Source organism: Lepeophtheirus salmonis, chromosome 5 (genome assembly GCF_016086655.4).
Source record: "Lepeophtheirus salmonis chromosome 5, UVic_Lsal_1.4, whole genome shotgun sequence".
NCBI lineage: Eukaryota > Metazoa > Arthropoda > Copepoda > Siphonostomatoida > Caligidae > Lepeophtheirus > Lepeophtheirus salmonis.
In genome coordinates this window covers 16,089,608-16,112,175 of record NC_052135.2, presented here as the reverse complement: position 1 = coordinate 16,112,175, position 22,568 = coordinate 16,089,608, and the positions used below count along the sequence as shown (strand labels likewise).

The 22,568-nt window shown below is 29.2% G+C and overlaps 1 protein-coding gene across 1 annotated transcript; it reads left to right on the top strand.

Annotated features, from left to right (window-relative positions):
- The first annotated feature begins 245 nt into the window (after window positions 1–245).
- Window positions 246–2,880, top strand: LOC121118826 (ADP-ribosylation factor-like protein 3). The gene is made up of 2 exons (XM_040713429.2): window positions 246–653; window positions 2,166–2,880. Exons 1-2 carry the CDS (start codon window positions 330–332, stop codon window positions 2,382–2,384), a joined length of 543 nt encoding a protein of 180 aa, XP_040569363.1. The 5' UTR covers window positions 246–329; the 3' UTR covers window positions 2,385–2,880.
- The last annotated feature ends 19,688 nt before the right edge of the window (window positions 2,881–22,568 follow it).

Sequence of the window (22,568 nt, the reverse complement as noted above, 5' to 3'; positions counted from 1 at the left end):
CCTAAAAACTGCTTTATAGTATTTTTAAATGTAACTGGCTTTGTAAAATTTGATTTTTAGGGTTGTATTTGCAAGTGTTGTATACTTTTTAAAATAATTTATCAATAGCTTTGGAGTATCCATCAATTTTAAAATAGCAGTGGAAGGACATCTTTGGATTCAATCCACCTTTTCTATAAATAGAAAAATAAAAAAGAAAGCTTAAGGGTGGGTTAAGGAGAGCCATACCTTTGATTCTTTCCTTTAATCAAAGGTATTATCACTACACATAAGCTACACAAATTTATTTTGAATACAACTCTCCCTTGTCAATAATTTCATTTTTCAGAATGGGACTCCTATCTCTCATCAGAAAGTTCAAATCCAACCCTGACAAGGAATTGCGAATTCTACTCCTTGGCTTAGACAATGCCGGCAAAACCACACTTCTCAAAACCCTTGCAGAGGAAGACATTACGACCATTACACCCACTCAGGGCTTCAATATTAAATCCGTGCAAACAGATGGCTTCAAACTAAATGTATGGGACATTGGGGGTCAAAGGAAGATACGGCCCTATTGGAGAAATTATTTTGAGAACACAGATATTTTAATCTACGTTATAGACTCTGCAGATAAGAAAAGATTTGAAGAAACAGGCCAAGAGCTACAAGTAAGTTATGTGTGGAGAGATTAAAGTCTTTTAAAATTGTCCAAAGTTCGAAGCAAGCACACTTTGTATATTAGATCATTGCCTCATTTTTACCATTCTTCTATGTCATAGTGACAGTTGTTGAAATAACTTTAGTGTAATCAATTTGATTTACAAATGATAGTATTCCTTTCATCAAACTAGATATGATGAGGATAAAAGTTAATAATTAATATGGAAAAATAATATGGCTACAATAAGGAATTTAAAGGAAGACGAATAAATTTACTTTGTTGTAATAACTTCCTTATAATACATAGAGTATTATCACAAACCTATTATTTAATTTTATTTCGATCAAAATAGGAATATTTCTTAAAATGATGTTCCTAAGATAGTTTCAAAATTACTTTGTAACACTAAATAAAGGAAGAAAGAATTCATTATTAACTTATTTCATAAACACTTATCCATTATATCAACCAAATGGCCAATAAGTGATGTGGCTATATAGCTAGATATACAAATGCATTTTCAAATATACTTCATTCATAAAAACAAATTTTCTCACAGATATCCAAATATCATCCATATAATCGTAATCAATAAAATAGTACAATGAATAATTTTAGTCACTTCATTCAATTTTCGTTTTTAAATAATTTTGGCCTAGAGTTTCAAAAAAACTAAAATATCAATTCCTAGTATATATATTCAAGGATGTTTATAATAATGATTAAGAACTATTACTCAAAGTAATTACTCTTAAGTAAATAATGATTCATTCATGATTATTATAAGTGCATTTTTTTCTATGAATTAGAACATTTATATTTGTCTTTTTAAATGAAAAGTTAATACCTTTCAAAATATCAATTATTACTATAAAATGAAAAGTGTATGCACTAGGAAATAATACAAAAGAATATCATGTAAGGAAATTGTTTTTACGGAAGCTGTAAATAAACAAACCTTTCACATAATAATAACGACTTAACTTTTTTTTGTTGTTGTTGAACATTAAATAATCATGACTAGAGAATTTTTATATAGTTTTTATAAATTTCATTGTAAAAATTTATTAATTATTTCCTGATGTAAACGTGAATACTGAATTTATTTTATATTTCTTTTCGAATACGAAAATGATATTTAAAGAAATAAGTAAATAGTTGGTATTTTTCAATAGCTCTTACAAGATATTATTTTGTTGTGTTGTATTTTCACATGTAGAAAAATAACTATATAAGCTCACTTTAGTCTATGTACATAGATATATACTAGTTTCATACCTGTGATTCAGTTTTTTATCATAACGATTCGATAGAAAAAATCCTAAACTGATATAAGATAACTTTGTCAACACTTTTACAAAATTTATATTCTTTACAATATTTTTGACTGGCATTGAAATTGTAATGATAATAAAATAATTCATTGTCATGAAAACGACCTTCACAACATCTATCAATGAGGAGTGTAATCGTGCAGAGTTATAGATGCATAGAATAACCATCCTTTATTCTCTTTCAGGAACTCTTATTTGAAGAGAAATTAACAAACGTTCCAGTCATGATTTATGCCAATAAACAGGACGTGATTTCAGCTAGTCCTGCGTCAGAGATCGCTGAGGGATTAGGTCTACATCATATCAAGGATCGACCTTGGCAAATTCAGTCGTGTAGTGCCCTCAATGGAGAAGGAGTCAAGGATGGAATGGAATGGGTCTGTGCAAACGTTCGAAATAAATAAAATTACTTCATTCGTTATCAATGAAGCCACAAATGAACAAACAGCGCTATCTAGTTGGATAATATGTTCTAAATTTTATAATTAAAAAACCATCTTTCACGCGAAAACGCTCTATACTTAATATTATTATATTGACTACTATTTGTAAATAAAATTCATTAAATAAGTCAAAATGGTTATCATTTGGCATATTTCTTAATAATTTATTTGTTTCTTAGTTATTTGATGCTTATGCAAAAATTTTATTAGTTACACATATATGAAGAAAGTGAATAAATGTTCAATTTATTCGATAAATAATTCAGCCTTTACTCTTTTTTTTTTTTTACATAATTTGTCAAATGGGGATAAAAACCATTTTACTAATTAATGTTTATTAACTTAGAATATCTAATTATGTAGAATAAAAAAAGTGACTTCTGAAGAGTGAAAAATAATTCAGGAATATATGAAAAAAAAAAATAATAATACAGATATATTTAATACACTTAATAAAGGTATGACTTAATTGTATAAATTATTTTGCTTCTATAATGTTTGCTAATTATCTAAATGAATGTATATTAGGTACATTAAGCTCTCCAAAAAGTCTTGAGCATTATTCATTACTTTAAAAAAATTGTTAAGACTTCATTTTAATTAGGTTAATACATTATGATAGTTTTCTGATTTTTTGTAATGAAAATCATTATCCATTTCTAAAAAAAATAATATTTTTTTCAAATTAATATTTTTGTGTTTTTGAATATAAATTGAAAAATATTTCTTCTTAAAAAAACAGACTAACATTTTTTGCTCATGCATAAAAGAATAATTTTTTCTCTCGATATAATCGATTAACTTTGTGATTTTTTAAAGTAAACGTCGTTTGAACAGTTTTCCTATATGTTTGCAACACTTGAAGGTAATAGTTAGGGATCGTGAAAATATGTTTAGTTTTTTAGAAAAAGTTGTTATGAATATTTTAACAAAAGTGCCAAAATATGTTATAGGCTTTTTATGTGCATACTTTATTTCAAATGTTTAATTTTGAATTGATAAAACTTTGACAACATATAATTTTTAGAATGTTTTCTTTTGTCAGCGAAAACCTAAAATCAGATAAAAGCAATTTGTATTGAGAGAGTGACCTCTCCACATCTACAGTTCTAATGGGGGAGAACTTGAACATTGGAACCAGACTATGGTCAATGAGCTCACTTTCATAGTATTGTCCTGCACGTATTGCTGACTTTTTTTTCAGGAACAAAAAATCATAGTTTTTTAACAGAACAGCTGAGCGCTTTTTTTTTCAGTTGCTTAGTATATTTACCAGGGATTATTTCTAGCTCCTTTCTTGTATTGTTGATGATTTGGTGACAAACCTTTTTATTCATTTTTTTATGATAGAATGTGGAAATGAGAGAGAAGTTTTTATAAAACCCAATTGGCATGAGATCTCAGGCAGCATCAATAGTTTAAAATAAACACGAGACCTCAAAATGATCCATTTGATGCAAAGCTTCTCTGATTACATCAATGTGTTCGGCATGAAAAAAATCAACAAAAACAGTCTCCAATCATGCGAGGTGCTGAGGGGGAAATGGTAGTTGGAGGTTGACTTGTTAACAAATTGTGATTCTTGCAGAGGTTATTCCATGTTTTTTTTTATGCTGATATAAATCCATTACCCTCATTGAATGTTCATTTGAGATCCGCTCGAAGTCTATGTTGTCCAATTGCAACGTAGCCAATGTATTTCAAGTCAAGATAAAACTTTTAGATCAACTCCTGATTTTATGGCATATTGTGTTTGATCTTTCAAATGTACCTTGAAATTATTGTTGTTGGAGTTTGGGAGAATTTCATTAATCGTGTCATTTAAAAGTTTGAGTGAATGTAGCATGATTTGTCAGATCAAGAAATGTACTATTTAAAAAGACTGGCTGGAGGTCTTTGATATCTAATATGAACAGGAGAACATTTGTGATCTCACAATTTTTTTGCATCTGCTGTCTCATAAACTTGGACAGCTAAATAATTGCCCTCTTGTTGATCTTGAATACTTATTAAAACATTTTTATAGATCTTATCCGTACAATTCTTGCAAAGAGAGGCTTTTGATGGAGATAAATTCCCATATGTCTTTCAAAAACTACTTCAAGAAAGGGGGTTCTACAGTATATACACAACTTAGTACAGTTTGATCCCTTAATTCTAAATATGGCCTTAATTTTTCTTTCATAGCCTCGTGCCCTTCACAAAAAGGGCAAACATTTTTTTGTTATTTTTGTCTATTTATAAGGTTCAAAGCTGTTTTACGCCCTCGGTGTTGAAGATAGGGATAAATTATGATAATATATTTTAAAGCTGAATGTTAAAAAATTCTAAAACCATTTTTAAAATGGTAAATATACAAAAAATGCAATGTGCAATGTGCAAAAAGGTGATTTTTATTTAGAGGCTCATAGCTTCATGACGAATAGATTTAAAACTTTAACTTTAAAAAAAAAGAGCCTCCCTAAAACACTCTATATCGTTGTCAACTTGAGATAAGGACACCACAATATTTCAAGGAAAAAACTCATTTTTGAAATGATCTCATAATAAAAGTGCATAAGTATTCATATGCCCCAGCTAGAAGAGATAGAAACAAAGACAGAAAAGAAGAAAAGCGATAGAAATAAAGCGCGAGAAAAAGAAAAAGTGTTTGCTCGGAGGATTCCCTTGAATGTCCATTTTTTTAAATCCCACACTCACTACGGGTATGCTACGAGTCATCTTGTGTCCATGAAGCTTGAAATAATTTATTTTTACAGTTTGAGACATGAGGCTATATATTCTTTTTTTCTCTCTTTGTTTCTATCTCATTTCTTCTTCTCTGTCTTTGTTTCTATCTCATTTCTTCTTCTCTGTTTTTGTTTCTATCTCTTCTTGCTGGGCATACGAATACTTATGCACTTTTATTATGAGATCAATTCAAAAGTGAGTTTTTCCTTGAAATATTGTTGTAGCCTTATCTCAAATTGACAATAAAATAGAGCATTTCTGGAGAGCTGTTTTTTTAATTAAATCAAAGTTCAAACTTTCAGCTATCCAGTACAATATTTTAAACTTTTTGAATCTATTTGTCTTGAAGTTATGTGCCTCTGAGTAAAATGCACCTACTTTCCAGTTTAAACAAAGATAACTCGAGTTAAAAGTATTATGCAGACATTTTAAAAATTGCTTTAAAATTTTTTAACATTTGGCTTTAAAATATATTTATATAATCTATTCCTATTTTCAGCACCGAGGGCTTGAATCAGCTTTGAACCTTAAAAACAGCCAAAAATAACAAAAAATGTCTTGCCATTTTCTGAAGGCCCCGAGACTATGAGAGAAAAAATAAAGCCATATTTAGAATCAAGGGGTCAAACTTTACTCAATTGAGCTTATGCTGTTCTTGTACGTAAAAGAAAGTCTTATTTTGTTGGATAGTTATTGAAAAAAAAAAAAAAAATACTCGATTGTTCAGTAGCTTTAGAAGATATTCATTCTTAGAGTTTTCCCGTGAGATTCACTTTAGGTTGTCTTCCTTTGATGCAAGCTTGGACTGCAAGGTGGGCTACATAAACTGGACAGACCAAAAAAATCATTTTCCTATTGTATAACATTTTACAATTTTTTTAAAAAGTACTATAGAAGGCAAAATCTGGAATTTGGAAAAACTGTTATTGTTTTTTATTTACAAAAATTAGAAAATATGTTGTTTTTGAACAAAATCTAAAACATATAAATATATTTTTGAAGCAAAAAGTTATTAAACTGCTTAAAGTGAGAATTCTAAAACTTATTTATCAAATATGATAACTATGGTATTTTATGGTTAATTGATGAAATCCTCAATTATACAATTTGCCATTAAGCTCTCTTGGATCAAAAAATGAATATTTTTCAATTTGAAAAAATATTAGAATCAGAAAAGTTGATGATAATTAAGTATGAAAATATTTGAACGCTTCTTAATCATATAACTTTGTAATATCTTCCATTTTTTTAAATCAAGTACATATATGTAGAATCAAACCATCGTGAGAAAAAGTAAAATTTACCTTGAAAATGTCCACTTTTTGCTTTTAATTTGATAATAAATGTTCTTCTATTTCATAAAGTCTGAATAGTTCCACATTAAAAAAAATCGTTCGTACGAGGTGTTTTAAAAGAGAATGGTGACTCTATTTTATATGAAAAAATATTTATTTAATCATAAATAAATATTTTTCCCCTTCAAAGTAATCCAATCAGATACAATACACCTGTGCCAACGCTTTTTCAACCCTTCAAAATACGGAGCTTTAATTCAAACATTTGACACTTGTCATTTGGACGGGACATAAGCAAACTAAAAAGAAGTATATATCAAAATTAAGAGGTTCTGGGATATAAAATGCACCTTGTATGGAGGAGAGAAAATCCCACTAAAATAAATTTTGGAAGCATATGAGTAACTAAAGTGCTTCCAAAATTTATTTTTTGTGCCATTCTCTCTACTCCAAACAAGGTTCATTTTAAATCACAGAACTTCTTGATTTTGATATGAAGAGTTGTTGAGGGTTGAGGATTATAATATGGAAAGTCCTTAAAAATACATAGTTTATTGTTCCGTTCCAAACTTATATATACGTACACGTATATTTACAAAATCTTGATAGATGTTATCTTCTATAGTATGAAAGCAAAAAATTTATTTTAGGCGACGACTAATTACCATGCTTGTTGGTTGGAGATTTTTCTGATCGGCGATCAATTGCGATATGGCGATATTATATCACTGATTGCAGTATTGCAATTGGTCCTCATCTTTATATCGCAACAGAAATAGCAAAAAAAATATTGCAATCTGATCAATTCATACAAAATACTTATCATGTTATAGTGCTGTGGTTCTCAAGACCGGTTTATGTCTTGAGACTGTTTTTTTATGGTTTTGATCTCGTCTCGTTCTTGACACATCAAAGTCTTTGGCTTGGTATGGAGTCTAATACACTCGGTCCTGGTCCTGATTTTCGTCTCGAACTTTATAACCTCGGACTTGACTTATTTTTTATCCTTATATATGTCGTGCGAACTGATTTTTGCCAAAATTTATAAATAGGAATTTCTGGGGCACAAATACCGAAGAGGAATTCCTTCATCAAACGTACCAAAAAAGATGGATACGGCCAAGCAGGAAGTGGAAAGATACCTAACTGATGACTTTGAATGTCTGGAAATTATCTTGGCCTACCGCAGGGGCAAAAAAATATTTCAAAAATACCATTTTGTGCTTCCCTGTAGAGCCAGTAGCGAGCGTTTATTCTCATAGGTCAAACAGATCCTGTAGAAGACTAGACAGAGGCTGAGAGACAACAACGACTTTGAGAAACAGCGCCTGTTAATGTCAAATAAAGAGTTAGAAGAGAAATAATTTCTGTAGATATTTCATTATTTACCGGTATATTTTAGTTTTTTTCTGGATTGATTTTACTATTCGCCTATATTTTTGTTTTTTCCACATATTTTAAAATAATAATAAAATTTTGTAAATAAATACATTTGAAAAAGGTGTATAAATCAATAATTTAAGTGAAAAAAGTATATATATATACGTTTAAAGAATAAATTTGATTGCAATTATATTGATTGGATCGCTGATCGCAAATGGTCGTGATCGTAATATCGCTATATTACAGTGAATTTCTATCGCAATATTTGATTCGATCGCAGTTTTTTCCCTGATCACTCACAAATCTGCAGTAATTACTCAGGGTACTAACAGGTTGTACCGTTGTTAATACATATACAAAATAATATTATCATTAAGGTAGTTGTATTTTTTTACGCAAACTAGCGCCAATCTCGCTCTTTTTATAAACAAAGCAATATAAGTAAACAACGCTCATGTTCAATTGTACAGTATCATGATACATGGGTAGTTATTTATTGTAAAACTTTTGCTATATTTTTTCCCACCTATATTTATCAATTCATTTATTTTCATATCAATGATAAAAAACGAATCCATACAAAACTTAATTTTAATAGAGCTTATAATATCGATTAGGGACAAATTCTTTGAAGGATATCACATGAATACAAATACTTAGACATGAAGGTTTGATCATATCATAAGTTAGTGCATGAAAAGATGTACATACAAAGTTTTTATTTTAATTATTTTTGCTTGTCATTTGATCATCATATTCTCAAAGTTTGATTACTTTTTTTTATAGGGAGAATATTGTAGCAGAATAATTTTCTTACAAAAGGAAACAAAAATTGCTACGTTAATGATTCAACTTTATATTCAAATATTTTCAATCTGTATGTACATAATCTATATTAATAAAACAAAGTCTGCCTTTATGTCTCCATGAATATAGGAAAACGAGTCACCCGGTGCACTGCATATAGTATTTTATTATCTATTTCATAAGCATATTTTAATCTAAAAAATAAAAACTTATTTGAATTAATTACCTATTGGAGGATTTTTCGTATAGCATCGAACCTATATATAGGGATCCCTTATATAGAGAATATAAATATTTTTTATATAAGAAATAATGCAGTCGTATTAATGAAATATTCCAGGTGTGTGTATGTAACAAGAGCACTGTTTCTCTTCTTTTTTTTTTTGTCACTTATGTATATAAATCATAATTCATGTGCGTATATGTTAAGATTGGAAGAAAATATAAACAATCGTATGATAAAATGCATTTTGTTTGTTTTTATATAGGAGTGCCCTATTGACTAATGTACTCATCTGTCATCCCAACATATTAATTTTTTTAACAAACCCTTACTACAAAGGGAAAAACTCATTTCGTACAAATGAATCCAAGCCAAAAAAGAAATTTATCTTAGAGTTTAGACTCCAAAACGGATCTCAGTCTTCTGAATTCTGAAATATCTGGAATTATAATAATTCGGGACCATCATTTTTTTTCAATTAATACAACTTAATTAACCCAGAGTTTTTACTATATTGATCAAAAATAAAGATTTTAATTCTACATATTGGGGTGGGGAAAAAGTAATTTCGCATTTCTCCCCCCCCCCTTTAAACTAAGTATAACTTGCTCATTGTTGGTCACATCGGATCATACCATATAGCGTTGTAAAGGTGTGATTGTATAATACATAAATTTTTAACAGTTTTGCAGTTGGCTGGTTCAGTCGTGAATTATGGTGCGTCGAGTATGAAGGTCTCAAAGGAAGAAATTTCCCATACTTTACATTTTTACTACCTAACCGTTTGAAGCTGGTGATCGTACACAGAGGACCAGCATTGGTGAATAGGAGACAACAAGACTTCATCAAGCCAACACCAGGACGCATACATCTTTGATGACGTGCCAAAATCCTTGGAGATCGAATGGGAAGCTCTTATGCATTCATCCTTCACTGCAAACCTGTACCAAGTGACTACCACTGTTCCTGTCTATGACCAACACTCTTGGGAGTACAAATTTGGCCTCAATACAGGTCTGTGAAAATTGGTTGTCCAAGTTTTTTGTCAATAGGGACAAAGGCTTGTTGGATTCTCGTTGGTATCAAGTAATCAAACAGAACGGGGCATACTAAGCTTAAATAGAATGATTATATCACTTCCTATAAAGTATTGAAATAAAGCAAGAAATACAAAGTTATCTTTTTCCAAACCTATTGTATTGAAAAATATAAGGAAAAAATGAGAAATGTAACGAAGAAATAATCGAATATATTATAAAAATTAAATTAACGATATATGTACTATTTGGAATAATTTGTATACTTTCAATTCTCTTTTTAAAGGTAACTAAAGTTAAAATTGAGACTCACAAACACATAACATTACAGTAATTTAGAGTCAAATTAAATATTTTATACGTAATAATTTATTTAACATAGTTTATAGTTCTAATAAGTTGATATTAATTTGATTTTCTCAACTTTTTTGAGGCAAAACTCAGAAATGCAACTAAATATATTTTCGAAAAAGTAATATTTTATTTACCTATTTAATCGATTGTATTAAATTTTAATTTTTATACATTTAGATTTCGAAAACCTACACACAAATAAATAAAATTATTTAAAGATACAACCTTTTTGCTAATATTATATATCCTACACAATACTCTTGATTGAATGCTTCATATTTCAATGTGTCAGTTTCCTCACATGTAAATATTATGATTTGATCAAATATGTTTTCAATTTTGTATACTAAAAATAATTTTCTATTACAAAAAATGGATTTCAACTCCAAGAAAAGCTCTAAAAACATTACATCCATCTTCATATTAAAATACATTTTTCTGAATATCTAAACATCAATCATTTTCGTCAATTATTGCTGAAAAATATATTTGATATTATTTCCATAATATGTACTAAAAATAATATATTTCTGACATGAATTTTCCTTTTATTTATCATCTAAATATCAAATACTATGTATATCTTTATTCGCTAAAGGATCTTTAGGATATTTCAGGACGGTCATAGAAGGAGTACTAAGATTTCTATACTATTTTATATAATATTTTAGCATATATAAAGTAAGTGAGGGCAATTCAGCATTTGTATAACTTTTAGGTCGATTCTTTGTTATTCAACGAAAAAAAATATCGTTTGGAATGTCTGCGGGACATTCAGAAATCACGTTGCCATTTGGGGAGAGGGAGTTTAAGTCTTAAAACTATGGCTATACCTGTTGAGGAGGAGTGTGATGTCAACTTAACATCATGTAAACCCAAATAACATGAGAATATAGCATAAATGACGTCATAGGGAAAAAGGGTCAAAGTTTGAAAAAATGGGATCGACCTAGTTGGGGATTTATAGAAATATAAATAATATTTGATTTCTAAAAAAATCATTAAATGCTTTTTTTAAATGTCAAAAGAAGGTCTTAAAAAAAGGCTTTTCGATTTCTTTTTTGGTGGAGGAGAGGGGGTGGGGGTGACAAAAGCCACGTGGTTCTGGGAAAAGAAACACGTAAGTCTACATAGGGTAAGGTGCCCAAATTTTATGAATGACACCTTAGATCATTGAAGAACTTGTACACTATCATTTTCCTAAAAATTATCAAATTTTAAAATCTTTTATCAAAAGTAAAGAAACAAAAAATCAAAGCTCTGCCTGGAGAAATATCCTAAATAGCTTATGCCTCTCCTATTGTATATATATTCAGTTTAGTTATAATGATTGTACATGGATATGTTGATATTTTCTCATGTTATACAGTGTATACATTGTAAAAAGTTTGAGGGCCACTGCTCTAAATAATATAAATACATCCAACATTGCAAATATACAATTAATCCCTATCCATGTGTACACATATAAAAAATAAGTAAAAACTCTAATAACTCAAGGCAAAAGCAATCATCACGTAAAATATATCAATGTACATTGTTTTTATTCATTAACTGCCATTGGAACGCCATGACATTTTGTTTCACATTTGACAACAGAAATGCATGTATTTAGTACAAATATCTATGTACATTAAAAAAACGCACCGGGGACAACAAATAAAGTATTATGAGATTGCATTTTTGGAAACGAATAGAAACATCTAATTATTTGACCTAGAGCGTCAAAAAAGGCCTAAGTATAGTGAAAATATTGATATTTTGTTGGTACATACTATAGTTGGGATTAGGTCTGAAAATTCTTGTCTGGTCTATGACCATTCTTATTTTCATTGGACCGAACAAATTTGCTACTTTTAGGAAGTTCAAACTGAAACGTTCTCATTTAAAACTAGGTATGGATCACTCTCATTTAAATTCCAGTCTAGACTGATTCTATCGGGACTGTTTGATGTACTATAATAGCGACTCAGGCGTCCTCTATCGAGTCAAGACCTGCTAGGATCTCAAATTTTAAACACTAACAGGAAGTCGAGTTTCTGTTAAAAATTAAAATTACTCCGTGGAATCATTTTCCTGTGATATAAACTTTCATTTGAGCTGGAATTTTTCATATTTAATAATGCTTCCAGTGATAATTATCCTTTAAAATCCCATTGGGGGGTTGCCCCAATACTAGCACCGTGTATCTGCAGACTAGTCAATCAGTTCCTGAAGATGAATTGTTGATGGTGTCATGTGTGTGTCAAAATGGTAAATATAGGTACAAACAATAATGTCATATGAAATTAAAATTCCCCGTTCCGATTCTTTAACATTTTAAATAACACGTTAAAAATACAATTTTGCAGTAAATTTCAACGGTGTCCAACGGTGTGGGAGCCCATAAAGGACTCACCCACACACACACTTTATTATACTCATATATATACAGATAAGACTTAACTCATAATTTCACATGGCCATTTCATGTATCTTGACGGAATAATCCCTTTTTATATTACTTAAAAAATTAATAAGCAATTATTATATCAGTAATGCATAATAATACACAAGAATCCGAATAGGAAAATGGGAAATTTCTTTTCTCGATATCGATTCCAGAAAAAACACCTGATTGTGGTTAATCATCCCATCACTAATATTTATACTACTCATAAATTAGGAAAGATAAAAAATTGGTTCATAGATTGGGACCGGAAAAAATCGGTCTTTACACTGAAACAAAAAAAAAATCGGACCAATCCTATTCATGCTACGAGCAATATTATTTTTCTGAAATCTTTTTTCTTCCTGTAATCTATTTGAGTATGGAAAACCTCGTTTCTGTTGAGATAACCATCAGAGGCAGAGAGTAGTCTATCCTGAGTTTTCTTTTACCCAAAGATTTAGGTAAAACTCACAAATTAGTTTCATTTCTAAAAACAAGTTTTAAAAGGGATTGAAAATTTGATTTGTCTCTTCAACCTTAATTAAATAGAAATGCCCACTACTTGTCTTTGTATATACCTTAATAGAAAAATATCCACCTATGACTCGAATCAAGGGTTCCAATCCCTTTATATATTCTGCCTGAGTTTCTCTAACAAATGGACTCTCTCAGACACGGGACGAACGATTTCGCCTTTACATGAAAATATAAATTTGATCATTTTTAAGTCTCCTAATTAGCTTTATGATTCAAACTCAAAATTATCATTGCTCAACAACCGCTCCTAACAACCATTACATTTATTTATGACTTTGGCCCTATATCGTTTACTAGCTGTACTTCTTATAAATAATAATAATAAAAGATGTGTGTGTGGGTGGGGGTAAATTATTCGGGGGATAAATGGCTTAGGAAGAGAAATACTAGTGGAAAAAAAATACGGGAGGGGGGTAGTGGTTTAGGGGTATTGGTAATTTATAGGGACAAAATCGGTCTATATATTAAGACTGAAAAAATCGGTCCACAATTTTAAAACGATTAAATGTGAGTCTACGTCTAAGATGGCGGTATGGATCGAAATATCGGTCCAAATCGGTCTAGAAAAAAATCCCATAAGAACTAATCTTAAAAAAATCAGCCTTGAGCCGAGTCTCAACACTAGTATAAACCGATCAATTTGTGAGAGGTTTGTTGCATTTACTTTTCAAATGTTACGAAAAAAACTGCATTAAAAAATGTTTTATATATAGCCCACCATTTTGTTATATGAAATCCCTCCTCATATATTTTTAACTTTTAAATATTTAATAAATATATTGTGTGAGTATAGGGAACGGGGTAAAAGTAAGTATACTAATGTTAATGTAATATATTAACAAGAGTGTTAATTAATTTGTTGCATATATTTTTTCATTTTTTAAATTAAAAAAAAAAAAAAGAGTTTTCAATTTTCTTTATTTATTTTTGAACTAATAGAAATGCATTTTTTTACTTGATATAAATTTAATGGATTTTTTTTTTTAGTTATTTAGATAAAAAAAATCACTATAATGTACATATTATAAGAATAAACCCAAAATATTGTATGTTTCTATATTCTATATATATTATAAATTTATATATTTTCTCATATTTTTATCTTACCTCAATATATTAACATATTTATTGAAAATTGAAAACTGGGTCCCAGTTAGAGTAAAATGTAATTTTCTCCTTTTATTCGTCATACATATATTTATGTATGTATGTATTTCCCTCAAGCGAAACTACTTATGAAAGCAATTGAATTATGCTTTAAAATCTTGTGAACTCATGAAAAATTGCTTTTTAGTTTATTTCATTCTGATGCATTTATCAACTGTAACAATGAAGGGATCCTAAGTTTGTTTGATTCCACCTCACAATTTTTCCAAATTTTTATTTACATTTTTTAGCCAGCTATTTTATACCTTGATTACCTACTCTCTAATGAAAACATGATCCTCAGAATAAATATATATTTTAAAATATCTAGAAGTAATGAATTGAAGTAAAGCATCTTTACCATATTATCCTTCATAACTGTTCTCTAAAGTCTATTGTAATGATACTGGAATGAATATTTTCTCAAACTATCTGTTTATCTGAATGAATATCTGAATATATGAAAATAAGTCACTGGATCAACTTTATATAGTGCTCCATGATGTAAATCATGTGCATGTTTTTAAGAAATAATATTCTAGTCTTATATATGAAATCTACAAGGCGTGTTCCTGTATACAAAGACCACTATTTCTATTGGTTTTTGTCATTGGTATCCTATGTATTTCTTGATTAATGTGAATCTTCAGTATATCTTAAGGTTTGAGTTAAATTCAAGTTCTGTTATGTTAAAATGAATTTTGATCGTTTTTACTAGTGAGTACTCTAAAGAATAAAGTATGCATCAGTCACCTTTTATTCCTAAATACATTTTTTTTCAAACTAAAATGGCCTGTACTTCGCCAAAAATGGTCTAATTGGCCTAATTGTTGCCAAATTTATTTTTTTTGATTATCCCAAAAAAACAAAAATGTGCAGGGAAAGAAAAATATTAAGCCGAAAACGGGACAGTCTAACGTAAATATATGCATGAGTACGTTATCTATAAAAGTATGCAGCTGAATGGAAAAATAAGTTAGTGCATTATTATCATCTAATATATGTTTTTAAATCCTTTTTTTGTTTATACATTGATGATTAATCCGTAAATCTGTTGAAAATCGGATAAACTCTGTGAAAATAATAATAATCGTTTCAAAAATCATCATTCAAAAAAAGTTTAGCAAAGTGACTATTATTTTATGTAGGAGTAAAAACAATAATACATTTTTTAAATAAGATATAATACTTTAATCAAAAATGAACCTTTATTTTCTCATTCCAAATGGAGTTCTCATTTGATTCTCAAATTTATATTTGTTTCATGTCCACAACGTATATTCATAATATAAGCCATTAGGTTTTTTTTTTTGACAGATAAAAAGGTTAGACGTCTTTTAATGTACTTTTAAGTGGATAATCTTTAAAAACTTTTGAAATATTGTATATCTGCACCATTATTTCGGTCCAGACCGTAGAACGAATATCACTCGTTTTCAAATTGTGGACTAAACTATTGGGTTTTAATCTATGGAACGACTTTTTCCCATATCCTCATTTATGTATTGTACAAATATGATTTTACCTCGCTTCACTGATGGACGCAAAGAAGTTTGTCCCTCTTCTTCATTTTTTGTATACGATTTCCCCCTGACCGATGTCCGTGTATATTTAACGTAACCTTTTAATTATATGTAATAAAATGTAGGGATTATAAAATATAAAAAAATAGAGAAAATACTTCCTAAAAAGAAGGGAAGACACAAATATCCCTACACCTGAGAGAAGATTCGAATCTATTCTCATATCAATTCTGTTTCTGTTTTTTGGTTACATTTAAATAACAAGCTGGAATGACGAATTCAAGCAATATATATATATATTGAGTCATTTTATTCTACTTGGAATAATAAATAATTATCAAACTTTCCAAACAAGTATCCTACTTCACAATTCCTGGAGTAGTTGGGTTTCATCCGTAACATGTGTAGGTTGATAATATCCAAGATGTGTGTTTGATATATAATTATTGTTGTCTCTTTTATTTTTAGATTGTTTAAAGAAAAGAATAGAAGCGACATGAAGTCCTTGCATGACATTCCAATGACTGAGAACAGCTCCAAGCTGTGTGGAAAGTGACAGACAAGTTCTATGGACAGTCAGGATCCAATACTATTTTCATTGAGGAGTTAGAGAATCTTTAGAATATTTTCCTTATGCTTTATTACTATTATACATAATACATTGCAAAGGCATCCTGTAATGTACATATATCAAAACATTCCATTTCTATTTGTGATAGAAACCTTTTACATGTTTTCTATTGTTCAGTGGAATTAAATCTTGATAACTTAATTTTATGTTGTATTTTTTCAATATAAACTCAATAAGTGAGTTCTTATTTTGCCTCACTCTTTGTTTTCAACTTTAGCATCTCAATTTTGGATCCCTATGGTAACTTCGAGTAGAATACCTTCTTTGTAAATGGCTTGCTTGATCAACATTTAATACATGAAGTATATATTTGATATATTTGTAATAAGTAACAGTTTTTAATTTTAGTTTTGCAAGATTGAGTAGTTGATAACGATTAGTGAAAGTTAATTTTTCAACTTTATTTCTAGATCAAACGTATACATTAGAAATTATTAAATTTTTATGTATTGATTCCTCAAATAAATAATTTTCTTCATTTTATTATAAGAAATATTTTTTTATAATTTAAAATAGTTATTGTGCTAGTGATGGATTATGTTGTACTAACTTTTGTTTGACAGTTTATATTAAACACAAGACTTGGTTGTGTGTGAAGTCTGGATTATCGTCGTATCTGAATCGCCAGTTCACCTAGTTTTAGACAAAATTAAATTTTTGAACTAGGGAGATCAAAAAGGTGTTGGAACACCTATCTCCTTATAAATTGTTCATTCTAGTTCATTGAAATGAGCTATTTAATTAATAATTGATATTTAAAAACCACAAGGTAGCCTAAAAAAGAAAAAGATGTCCTAATATCTTTCATCATCTTGCCCCAAATATAAAATTAATTTTACTACACAAAAAGTAATTTTGAATCGATAAAAATATTACAATAATAAATTAGTTAAATTGTTCAAAGAGCGTATATTAATAAATGACTATGGTAAATACTATAATTTCAAACAATTTTTTATATATAAATATCTCATACTCTAATATAATTCATCATATTAAACGTAATCAGTAGCTCATACTGTAGAAATAAATTCCTAAATATTTTGAATATTCACAAATATATTAAGAAATAGTAAAATTCGATTGCTAGTACATAGTTATTTATACCCATTCTAATCCAATTTTGGTTGTAGCGAAGCACACGTTCTACAAAACTCTTATTAAAATCTAGGAAATTTAGCCTTATGTTATTTTCACAATATCAGAACAAAGTTATCAAATAGTTAATAGTTAGTCTGAATTTTGTCAAAAATTAATGAAATATTAAATCATTTTTTATAGGGTAAATATACCTGAAGGTGAATATCGAGTAGTAATTATCCAGTATGTAAATGTCTTGTAACCGATGAAGAAGAAGGTATTGTATACGAAGTTACTATATAAATTTCCATTCATTCAATTACACAAGAAATGAGTATTCAAATTAAAAGAAAAAAAAACATGTAGAAGATTTCTAAGTATTGTAGGAAGGAAATGATTGGAAATATGTTGACATTGTCTATTTAATCTATTATGTATAATAACGAATCTGTATACTTTCTCAATAAAAATAGTATTGAATTCTAACGTTCCACGTAGCTCTGTTTGTCAACTTCCTCAGAACTTTGAGTTGTTTTCAATTATTGGACTGTCATGCAAGGAACTTATGTCACTTTTATTCATTTTCGAAGGGATAAAACAATTTAAAAATAGGAGAAGCAAAAATTTAATGTGTCACACATTTTTTCAATTATAGAAAAGGTAATCTTAAATTTGAAGTATTTATTTTTTAAACGAAAAGGAATATTAAATTTGAATAAAATACAATTTTTTAAGGACAGTAACATAGATTTATAAGTGAGGCCCTTTTCTTAGAAAAGTGATATTGAAAAAGAAGTATGCATCAAAATGCCTTGCTGAACTATTTTCAAAACTTAAAAGGTTTACCATTCCTTAGCCAAAGTGATTTATGGAACCGAGTAATATTAGGGACCAATCTTAATCAATAAATTATACAAAATGTTAATAAGAGTCGTTCATAAAGTACGTAACGGTCGAGAGTGGCGGATTCTGCCCTTTCAGTGACATATTGTTAGAAGAATTAGGAGAAAGGATCGTATTTTAAAATGTTACGTCATACTAAAAGTAATTAAAATGTAACTTCATCGTGGAACATGCTCAAATATGAGTGAAAAAGGTTATGGTCAATTTTGTAAATAAACTTTATTTTTTAATTAAATATATGAAATTAAAGTGTATTCGTTAAAAAGGTATGACAGGAAATAATGAAGTATTATTTGTTTTGTAAAATTTAAAATATCTATCAAATTAGATAAAATGTTGCAGATTTGAAGTTGAGTTGTGCTGCATAATTCAAAATAAGCAGAACCCGCGGGTTCAAAGCCAACCTGCGTAATACTAATTCATATGTATATTGTATATATTCTTAACCAAAATACGTCAATATTATGTACGTAGGAGTCCCAAAATGAAATATCCAGATTTTGTTTGCACTTTATTGCAAATTAAGGTTTTTTCACTTTATGGGACAAACTAAAGAGACTTTAAAGTAAGCGAAAGAGGCTTCATGTATATCTATCAATAGTTTTTTTTCTTATCTCTAATTCTGATTCGTCTAAAATATTGTATATGCGTTTTTTTTTATCTCTTGCGTAGTTCATAGTTATATTACGTCTTTTGACTAACATTCATCTAATGTAATTTAATGGAAGTCAACGTGTCTGACAGGGTTATGTATTTTTCTTTAGAATAAACCAGAAACATAAACTATTAATAAAAACTATAGTTCATAATTACACTTTAAAAAATTATGAAAGTTATTTTAAAACAAAAATACAAATCCCTAATCATCTACGAAGGGTATTTATCTTCTACATTTTTTGTACGAGGTTACGTAATCCTGAACATAAATCATATACATTGTGTTTTTGTTTATTTTCTATTTCAACCCCTCTTTCCTTTTTGTCTATTTAAGACAAACTATTCAGACGGTTTACGTGTATAGCGTGCACTAATCTAATGACTCCCTTTCAAACTATACTATTTTCGAATTAGTAAAAAAAAAAAAGTAGTTGTTACCCTATATAAAATTTAAACTCATTTTTGTATAAATCTTAATACTTAAAATGATTTAAAAAACAATTTATACCTTTTTCTCTCCATTCATGTGAATGGACCAATCAATATGAATAGTATTCCATTATATCAAAATCCAATATACCTCTAATTTGAAAAGACCTATTTTTTAATGTTTAAAAAAACTATCGTTTTTTTTTGTTATATGACGTCATGATAGTCTTAAACTAAATATAAAAAAATTACAAAATATTGGCAGGAAATATTTAGTATAAGCATATCAATTTATTTATGTAACAAACATTGAGAGATCTTATATTAAAGTTTGCCAAAGAATGAAATAAGAAAAATATTATTTTACAGCTTAAAAAGTAATTATAGATAATACTTTACTGTTCATCTATTTTCTAATTATATCAGGGGGGTTTATCCAGGCAAACAGGAGATGAACGGCTTCAAGGTTAAAATTGTAACAGGATTGCCCCTTATTTTATGTAGACCAAAGGTTCCCAACCTTTTTGTTTTCTCGTACACTGAATTAAAGTGTTTATAAATTATTATAAGTAATGATAAAAATCCAGTGTAGAATGGGAATTTAAAAAAAAAAGACACCCAAAATTAATATGGTAACCCTTACTATTAGAAGATTTTTTTGGAGGAGATAAAGAATAATGCTCATGACGCAGGCTCACACCCCTTCGCCCTTCTTTTGTTGAATCGTTCATTTGGCAAAAACTTTCCATCGCCGTTCATTCGTTCATTTTTCCGTTGAATCGTTCATTTTTGAATTATTCATTCAATATTTATCGAGTATAAAAAATCCAAACTTCCAAATAATCATTATTAATATATACAACCCTTTTTGTTCCTCAATGCATTAAAATAAGCCTCAAGGGCGTAGCTTACTAAAAGCAAAACAGACATTCCTAGAGGAATAAAATGGTGTTCAATTTATTAAAGATTTTTTTTAACAGTCTCAACATAGGCAGTTTTTTTTAGGGCAGCCTCATAAAGTGTCTAGTGGAATAGCTTATATTCCAGGCAACCTCTTATTTTTATTTTTAACAGCTTCCCTCCTTTATAAAATAGCTGAGCATACATACTTTTTCAGAGTAACCTTATTTACTAGCAATGCCGACCCGTCCCATAAAAAATATAGGTAAATGCTAAGGGTGTTGTTCATTCAGGGAGTGCTATAATTGGTATGAAGAAAAAAAAGGTGAGCCCAATCCTAACCCGATTTTTGGGTTGGGCTCAATTTTTCCACTATCATAATTGAGCCCATAAAACTCGGGCCTGGTTGAGGTTTAATTTTCAATTGTGAGGCCCAGTCGGATTTCATTTTATTATTTTCTGGTTTTTAATGATATTTTCAAAATGCTGTAAATTCCTCCTGTGAGCTCATTTCCCATATACCTTTAGTGGTTTTATTTTGTCTATAGTATTAGCCTCTCCAGAAAGGTAGGTTCTATTTTTATTATTGTTGTTTGAGACACTAATGCTAGACTTTGGGATGGAGGGTGCTTGCCGTGTGAGAGGACAAAATTAGTATCGAATAACTTGTCTATATTTACAGTTACAACCCAACCTGAATGCATTTCCTCGAACCATTTAAGAACTACATTTCTTAGCATGAAAATAATAAGAGCATATCAAAGGTATACAGTATATATATATTCGTGCAGTTGTAATATCTATAATTTATTTAGGAACAATTGTCTACAGATTTCGTTATGTACATAGTTCAACTTTATATTTGGCACTGCATTGATACTGGGTAGCATTGTACGTTTGTACAAAACTAAAATTGTGTTGTTAGAAATAAATGAGGCATAAATTATAGACAGTTCCTCCATTCTGATACATTATTCTGTTCTGACAACGTGAAAGGGAGGACGCAGGAGAGACTCATTTTTAAGAGAATCAGTCTGTCCTGCGTAGTTAAATACCAGTGACAAATTTAACTAATTATTTTGCATATTAACGGATTTCATAGCCAAGCTTATTTAAAGTAACAAGATTTTTGAAATACAACTAAGTTTAGAGGCACTATGGAAACATTAATCCTTATGTAAATAGGGGTCATAAGTACAATTCGACTAATCTCCTATTTTTTGTGGCTATTTAAGTGAATAAAAATGAGCGTTTTCCAAGCGTAGTGAATTTATATCCCTTTCCATTGAACTACCAATAACTTCAGTCAATTTTTTAGTTAGTTTATTCTGTTTATTAATCTTGTGTTGTGTTCAAACGCAAGCCTCTCTGTTCCACTTGAACAATAACAATAGTTCCACTATGACGATTTGTCAATAAAGTACAAATTGTGTGGTTAGACATTACATAGAAAGTAATCAATGTACCTAGTAATTGAATGTTGATCACACACCATCAGATCTATTATTTTTCCATATACACATAAAACTATATTTTAGCCACCATCAAAGATAATAATTATAAATATACACATAATCCAGAAAAGAAGATGTAGTAATCTTCGGTAAATATGGACAAAAAGTGTCCCCTTTTAGACATTAAGAAAATGAATGTCAAAATAAACTCCGTTCATATTTTTCCCCGTTTATCGTTCTTTTTTTCCTTCGTCGTTCATTCGTTCAAAAAATGAAAGGAAAGCTTAAACACGGTTCGATTTTACATTCGGCGTCCAAGCCTGTATTGAAATTTAATTAAATCAGCTACAATCAGCTGTGACAAGGGAGGAAGGAGAAAAGGATATAAACAAGGACATTTGCTAGAATTACTCCGATGTCGATTCCCAATTCTACTCTGAGTCCGACAAGTACTTACAATTAGAACTCTGCAACAAATCCTCAGGGTTACACTCCGTCTTTTATGACCACAAACGAATATTCGCTCAGGTTTTGAATATAATTAAATCTATTTAGGAAAGGATGTTCCCTACACAAGAATTAAATAATAATGACAACTGCTAAGGAAAAGATAATTCATTCTTCG

Bases quoted from the DNA above. Each gene is read 5' to 3' on its own strand.
- LOC121118826 (XM_040713429.2), top strand. From the start codon at position 330: ATGGGACTCCTATCTCTCATCAGAAAGTTCAAATCCAACCCTGACAAG. The intron at 654-2,165 runs GTAAGTTATGTG...ATTCTCTTTCAG, and splicing joins AAACAGGCCAAGAGCTACAA to GAACTCTTATTTGAAGAGAA.